General features: G+C 33.9%; 1 protein-coding gene across 1 annotated transcript in view; it reads right to left on the minus strand.

Moving 5' to 3' along the window:
- Nucleotides 1-2176: 2176 nt before the first annotated feature.
- LOC108756533 overlaps nt 2177-8323 on the minus strand; it is a 12821-nt gene continuing 6674 nt past the window's right edge. Inside the window, exon 3 of the mRNA XM_018500418.1 lies at nt 2177-2583. Coding sequence (XP_018355920.1) covers nt 2303-2583 — 281 coding nt within the window. The 3' untranslated portion in view covers nt 2177-2302. The remainder of the gene's footprint in view (nt 2584-8323) is intronic.

The raw sequence follows: 8323 nt of genomic DNA on the forward strand, positions 1-8323 counted from the left end.
TAATGTTTTATTTTTTAAGTATTAAAGAATTTTAAATATTTTTTGAAAGATATGAGGAATTTATGTGAATCCAGTAATACGTACCGTAAGGTTTTAAGCTTATCCCTATTAATGTACCCTGTATTAGAGCTGAGAACGCTGTGTTATAAGTGTACTTCGAAATAAATATAATTGAAATAATGATTTATATATTAACATAAACAATTAGTTTAAATTTATTATCTGTTTTAGTAACTATATGTTAAAATGAGTCAAATGTGGATAGGCACACTAATTAGGAGCACATTAATAGGGCCGCTTAGAAGACTCACTAATAGGGACAAAAACATGTTTTCGATTTTTGTCAAAAGCATTATAAAATATTAACATTTTTTAGATTAAAGAAATATTATAAGAAAAAGAAGTAATTGAAAAACCGATATTGATTGCAAGCAAATAAAATTAAAGCTATAACACACACACGCACGCACGCACGCGCACAAATCAATGATGAATCATAAAAAGGGAAATTAATAAAGTAATTTATCTTGAATCTATGCATAAATTAATTATCAACGTATTATATTCATGATAATATTACAATAGAAAACAAAATAGAAATTACAGTCATACGACAAATAAAAATAAGTGACATATGCATACATGTCAAATAAAATGCCAATATTAACGCAAATTAACATACTTAATAGTTAAATTTAATAAACATTATTGTAATTATATAATAAGCAATATATTATGTAGATTTCTAAAACTTGTGATTAATAGTATAATAATATCATTTTTCTGAATAAAAGTGTTTCTACTGTTGGACAAAATAAAAAACATGGTCTTATTCAAAGTTTTTGTATTTGACATATTCTTTAAACTTTGCTTTGCATCAAATTCAAATTTCAGTGATTATAGTGAGTATTAAATTTCAGCACTTAAATGGTCAATTACTGTACACTTTATCCTATTCAATAAAAACATTTTAAAGGCAAAACAATTTTTTAAATTAAAAGCTTTAAAGATAATATTAATCATAAAGAATTAATATAATTAACACAATAAGTATTAATAATTGAATTAAAATTAAAAACAAATAATAAAGAGAAAAAATTAAAATGAATAATCATTACTATTATTATCTTCAAAAAATATAGCAGCTCCTTAAATGAACCAGACAGAGATTTCTGAGAAGCCAATATATTAAATATTCTATTTATGCTATGTTAATCTCAAATTGTAAAAAGCAAGATGCTTTGGACCTTGACATGTTGTCAAGATCATGACCCTGAGTAACCTCCGACAGATTTTACGGTCACTCTTCGTTAAAAAATTATTAACAAAAAAAATTTTTTAAATAACGTTTTATTTCTACTATACATATACAGTATTAAATACTATTTTATATACCTTCCCCTGTTTCTACGCAAAACGATTCTCATCCCACCTTCTCCCCTGTTTGAGGGCATACGATTTCCATGAGTCTCTTTTTTTTGCCTTTTAAAGCAGTAAACTTATAGAAACACTAAAGCACTGCTTTAAAAACACAAATTCACTACTTTACAAATAAATTTACTACTTTACAAACAAATTCACTGCTTTACAAACAAGTTTACTACTTTAAAAACAAAAAAAATTATAAAATAATTAATTTTTGAAGTGGTGAATTTGTTTGTAAAGTAATGGAATAAAACATTTTTAAAACTTTTTTTGTTAATGACTTTTTAATAAAGAGTGACCGCCAAGAAAAATCTGTCGGAGATTACTCAGGGTCACAACATATGTCGAGCATCGGAGCTGTTTCCGTTATTGTCAACATTTACCAAATTTTGTAACAAAAATGTGAGTTAGTCTTTTCGAAAAGGCTAAAGTGCGTCAGTCTAATTGAGGAACGATTGTTGATTTGATGCAAAAAAGCATCGTTTTGCATAAAGACTAGCCTTTTCGTGAAAAGGCTAATTTCTCAAAAAGATTACGAACATGTCGATATGGCGCGCGACCTCTGGTGACTTCGTCAGAATTCGAGCTTCGCTTTAAAATCCCCTTATAATATTCTTAATATTTTTAATATTCTTAACAATTTTTTAATATTTTTACGTATAAAATTTTACATGTAAATAAGTCATAGTTAATTCTTTTCTGCCATATGAAATATTATTTTGATTTTTTTAAATTTTATTTTAAAATTTATAATTAGCCACTCCTATATATTAAAATTCAGCCAAATACGTTTAATAGAAAAATTTGTACAATAATGGGTCAAGTACAAAAACTGTAATATAGAACATGAAAATAAAAATGAAAATAAAATATTGTTTTATTGCTCGTTCGGGAAGAATTCAGGTTCAGCATCTGAATTTGTGAGATCCAATCTCCAGTGAATGCTCTCGGTAGCATTAGTTTTTGGATAGTAAGAAGTCTCGTCGTGATAAAGATAATTCCCATCATTTCGTTCTTTAACAACAATCACGAATGGTTCTCCGTTTTTATAATCAGAATTGATTGTCTGTGTCATACTAACACCATTTACAGATTTGAAATTTATGATATTGCCGCCAGTTGTTACTTGTCCATTTGTTATTAAACGTCCTTGTCCATCTGCAAAAAAAATTTTCGTTGTGTACTTTTATCTTCTCTTTCCTTTACGCTTTTGATTATACAATGTGCATGACCAATCATCAATCAATATGTAATTGTTGGAAGAAATTTGATATTTTATTTGGTGAAAAGAGAAATTATTTTAAACAAATTGTAATTTATTTAATTATCAGTAGTGTGATATGACAGTAGAATTGTGTTTGAACTAGTAGTGCAACTTTATGCACCCTGTATAATATCGGACTAATTGCTTTTAAATTATAATGTCATCAATTGTCGGACCGGTCGTTTCAAGCGGGTATTACGGCGATTAAATTTTTATCGATATTAATCGCCGATAACGCTATTTCATTTGATACATTCAAAGCTACATAAAAGCTGCTAAGATAAACTACGTTGCATAGATAAACGTGCGCGAAATTAAACATCAGTAACGAATTAGTGAATCGAGTCGAGAAGACATGAAGAGCACGTCGTTGGGCGTTCTTCTTTTATTCTCGCGATTCGTGAGTGCGCGTTCGCCTGAGCTTGCGATTCAGTTGCACGAAGCGAATTACGTACGACGAGCGTAACATTTTTGGGGACTCGTTCGATCCAGAAAATCCGGACGGCGGGAATGCTTCGTTCGCCTATCGTGACGAGAAAAAAAGCTCAGTCAGCTGATGGATCCTGAAAGGCTCCATCCGGCAGAAATGTCGGCGAAGTTGAACGGCCCGGAAAGAATGTCCGAAATAGCAGCTCCCCGAGTCACATGGCGAGAATTGGATCAAACGCTGGAAATGACAGTCTTGCAGGCTGCGCTATCAGAAATAAGACAGCTTCGGAAGTAATGATCACGTAGAGGTGGAGCTGTTGTCGTTGTTGCAGCAACAAGACGAGGAGCTGGCACAGCTTCGAAGAAGATTGCAAGAACATGAATCCTAACAAAACATCCAGCTAAGTCCCTCTAATATAGTGTCACATTGAATATCGGGGCGAGCGTGGCGACGCGATAGAGTCTTGCATGCGTGGTGATGCGTCCAAGTCTTATAATGAATTCGGTTATAAATTAAAGCTCGACACGTTCGATGGGAGAGTGCTGTTGCACGAGTTCTCGCGCAGGCGAATCGTTGGAACGAAATATCAAAAACTATCACTCTAGCATCCTGTTTGAGGGGAAAACATACGGTATTCCAGAATGCGTACATGATATACCTAGACAATTTGGAGTATACAGAGCTGAAAGATAAATTGGAATTGAGTTCGGAAAGGGACATTTGTCGCAAACGACGTATTCATAATTCACAAATTGAAAACAAAAATTCGGTGAGGATTTCACCAACCTCGACTATCGAAATAGAGAGGTTATTACGTTGGTGTACCCGGAGTGTACATATGTGATTCGAGACAAAATCGCTTGCACGCAGTTTATTTCGGCATTGTCGGACTTCATAAGGAGAAATTGGAAGAGATTACTTTGTTGCGGTTGACAATAGAAAGAGCAAGGGCGATAAGACGTATCCAAGAGGAGCCATGGAGAGGAAGTAAAAAGGAAAGGGAAATTTCCTGAATTCGGGGGAGTGCTGGCAGTGCAAGAAAATGAGTCATCTCCGCTCCGAGTGCCCGGGAAGAGAGGAAAGCTCGGACCAGTTGAGCTTTGTGAGTGGAGCAAGTTCAACTAGTAGGATTAAAGGCTCCGACTAAAAAAAAAAAATAAAGAATCGTAGGATGTTAAGAATAAATAGAATTAAAGTTAGTTCTTGTTTTTTTATAAGTAACATAATTTTTGATAAATAATAAAACTGTTCCATTTTAATTTTGCGATGTGAACAACGCCATTCAATTGAGTTTCAGAAATCGAGTACGGAAATCGAAGAAGGGACGGTTGGAGGCCACTCCGTTGTCTCGAGAAGAGCGATTTTAAGTACTTGCTGAAAAAAATCGTCGGATTCGGTCTATCGGATAGGAAAGCCTATCGATGGGTTGCAGCTGTTGAGATTGCAGTGAGGAAAGTGCGTGTAGTGGTTCCTGAGTAATATTTTATTACTCAGGAACCACTACAAGCATTTTCTTTTTTTAAAGAAGACCTCGCCCGCGGTTTTTGATCTGGTTTTTCCGCGGGACTTTGGACAAATGCCGAGGCGGGGACTTAGCAAAGTCTTGTGGGACGGAGGTATCGTAGAAAAGTCAGATTCCCCATCTTTGTCCGAAGTATGAAGAAAGAAGTATGCAAGACTCAAGAGAAGAGTCAAGAAGAATCCAAAGAGACACTAACGGGACGCCTCAGCATTTGACTTTGGAGGACTGGTCTCTGGAAAAGTCGAGAGGGGGAGCTCCGCTTAGAAGCCTGCCACAAAGAGAAATGAGTGTCAAGGACAGAACTCGGTAATTTGTGCAATAGCACAAAGTAGAGCGGGAAACTGTCCAGAAGCTTCAAAAATCGCTTAGAAGAAACACTAGCTCGCCAAAATTGTGATTATCGGGACGATAATCTGAAAAAAGGAGGACAGTGTTATGTCGGCACCGTACACCCATGCTGTACTGTCTCCGAGCGAATCAAGTCGAAAAGACATGAAAAGCGCGTCGCTAGGCGACGAGCAGCAGCTCAGCTGTTTAGGCGATCTTGACAGATTTTATGATTGAGACATTACTTTGCTCGGACATGCTCCGATCACTTCTATATTTTCTTCGTAGTACGCGGACGCTTTGTTTGTGCGAGTGTATTGTAATAAAGTGTCATGCTCCTTTTTTTAACAAATGTCTTTTATTCCTGCGATTCGGGAGTGCACGTTCGTTCGGGCTGATGATTCAGTTGCAAAACGAATTACGCACGGTGAGCACGTAATAATATTATATTTAGATATCGATGCCCTGAGATTTTCCAAACGCGAAATGAAAGAAAATAATTGCATTCGAATCGCAAATATTGATTCAGGGGGTCGATTGCGTATCAGCGTCGAATATTCTCACTTCTCGCATTTTCATTTCACGTGAAAAAATACGCGCGATTGGCTGTGAGCATAGAGAAAGTACGATATTCCTATGCTTTCGAGAGTGAAAATCACAAATGTGAATGCGAAATGCAAGTGATACATAATTTTTGTTGTGACCTACGTAAACACACACACGTATATGTATAATTTATAACAGAATATAATTTATATCAATCATTAGAATATTTATGAGCTGTGTATTATTCAAATAATTAACATAATAAAATTATCTGTACGGTCAAACGGAACTTAGTATCCAATAAAATTTTTAAGTGAATTTTATAATAAAATTTCATTATTTTAGTTTGAACTGGAAATTTTAACATTTACGCAAAAAATATTATAAGACATGAAGATTTGCTTCGACCGTACATGCCATTGCATCATCTTATTTAAATAATTTACATATTTCTATACTTAATATATTTATATACTAATCTATATAATTTTTTAAATGTATTGTCTGAGATTTTAAATGGATCGTGAGTAATCGTCTTAAATTCAAGTGTTTCGAATTTTATTATTTTTGTTGTTATTTTCCTTCATACAAAGCATAAAAATAATGTCCATTAATGGAAATCAATAATCTATGTCTTTAAGTAGAATGGATTTTGACAAATTTCCACTAATTTCGACCAATCTCGACACGCTTTAACACTATTTGGTACAATTCGACATAGAATTTCTTGTCGAACAATGTCACATGAGAAATGTCACATTTCCACTATGATGAAAACTACCCAATTAAATGAGAGCTCACTTTTATCGTTTACACTAAGTTTTAAAATACACAATCAACTTCCTGATTCTTGAAAAAAATATTGGATAAAATTATATTAATTAATGTGAAATTAAGATAAAAAAATATCAAGTAAAGAAAGTATAAATATAAAATGAAAAATTCGTTTATTTAATTTTATAATGCATTTCGGTGTATGCATAAACATAGGGAAGAGTGTTCTAAATCGGACCATGTTCTAAATAGGATCTTTTTAATTTACATGAATATTAAGCAGATTTGCATGCTATTTATAATGTTAAGTCTTTATAAGATACCGAACATGTAACAGCAGTTTGACAGTTCTCTGTCATAACGTCCATAGAATAGACGCAAATATGTATTTTCAGCTATCGTGCGAAAATTTAAAAAAAAAAAGAGAATTCTTATAAGTCATTATTTAAAATATGTTAAAAATTTGAAAGATATATGATTTAGGATAATTAAAGAGTGCAGAATTCAAAAATATCAAGCGTTTTGTGATCACTTGCGGTTTACTGTAAAATTTGTTCTAAAAGTTCGAAAGGACCAAATCGAACCTCTCTTTGGGTGTCCAAATCGGACTTACAGTATAGTAAATAGCAACAGGCATCTGTGACTATTGGATCCTGACGTTTTTCAAGAAATTGACCTCCTGCCCGGTTCAGTAATTGATCGACCAATCGAACATAGCGAGATAAAAGTAAATTTGGACGAAACACTGCAATTCATTTGCTTTTAAAAGCGCTTCCATGTAAAAATACCGGTCGGAGACGAAAACCGGGAAAAGCGATACTACTATTTTACCTGATGATGAAACTATTTTAACTGATGATGCTGCGATTGAAACTATTGCTATAGAGGAAGCAACGACAACAAATGTATTAACTAAAAAAAAAACGCAAACGAGAATAGGAAACACTAAAAAGCCAAGTAAGTCAGCTAATTCATCAAAGAAAGAAGACTTGCTACAACCTGGTTGTAGTACTGGTGATCGACTGACCTGGTCTGATCTAAGGAATACTAAATCAATAAAATATCATGAGTCATCAAACTCAGATTAATTGAATTTTTTATTGATTTCAATTCTAATAATATGTTACGTCTATGGGACTGTACAATTTCTTCATTTTGCGAACGTTCGATAAAAAAGTAAGACACGAACAAATACAACCGATAACGCGAATCCAAGAAGAGTTTCCAGCCAGAAAACTTGTTTATTTAAAATCGAGAGATCCGTGATAATAAAATTTATATAGCTTTAACGCATTGGAAATCAAATCTCATCTCGAGCGTCGTGGAAAAAGGAAATCGTCAAATAATTACTAATAAACCGCGGTGATACCAAGGCTAAGCCGGGCCGCGAAACGATTCCCCGCGATAATAAGAGCGATAACGCGGATACAACACTCAAGAAATGTTTAATCATCTCACACCGATATCACACATCCAATGATAATGGTCCCACGCGTAGACTTAAGAGAGTGTCATAAATTTAATAATGACATCTTCCGATATTGGAAAAAATCATCACAAACTGCGACTTATGCTTTTTATTTCTCAAAGGGCAAGATTAACTAAATTCAAGATATTTGCTCATCGCTCAACGCGAGAGGAGTTTGATAAAATGCAGGTTTTTCCCATTTGTAATAATGATAAGAAAAGAAATCGGTAATTCACAACCCACACATTTTCTCTCTGTATCGAAACTCACTAATAAGAATAGAAGCAACCAGAATCTACAGCATGGGTGGAACTAACTTAAGGGCAACTTTCCAATGACCAGTTAAAATTGTTATCATATCAAAGAGAAGAAAGAATTCTACGAATCTGATTCCTCGATTTCCCAACCAGACATATCTCACTAAGGAACCATCTTCAAAGATAGTCCTATATAAACCGCGATCTCGCGAGCAGAAAATTATTAGTTTCATTAGTTTTGTGATAGCATTGTTAGAATCAGTAACAGTGACAGTTTCGATAGCCATCTACAATCGAAGGTTCAACGATT

The sequence above is a fragment of the Trachymyrmex septentrionalis genome, unplaced genomic scaffold (genome assembly GCF_001594115.1).
Source record: "Trachymyrmex septentrionalis isolate Tsep2-gDNA-1 unplaced genomic scaffold, Tsep1.0 scaffold128, whole genome shotgun sequence".
NCBI classification, from domain to species: Eukaryota; Metazoa; Arthropoda; class Insecta; order Hymenoptera; family Formicidae; genus Trachymyrmex; species Trachymyrmex septentrionalis.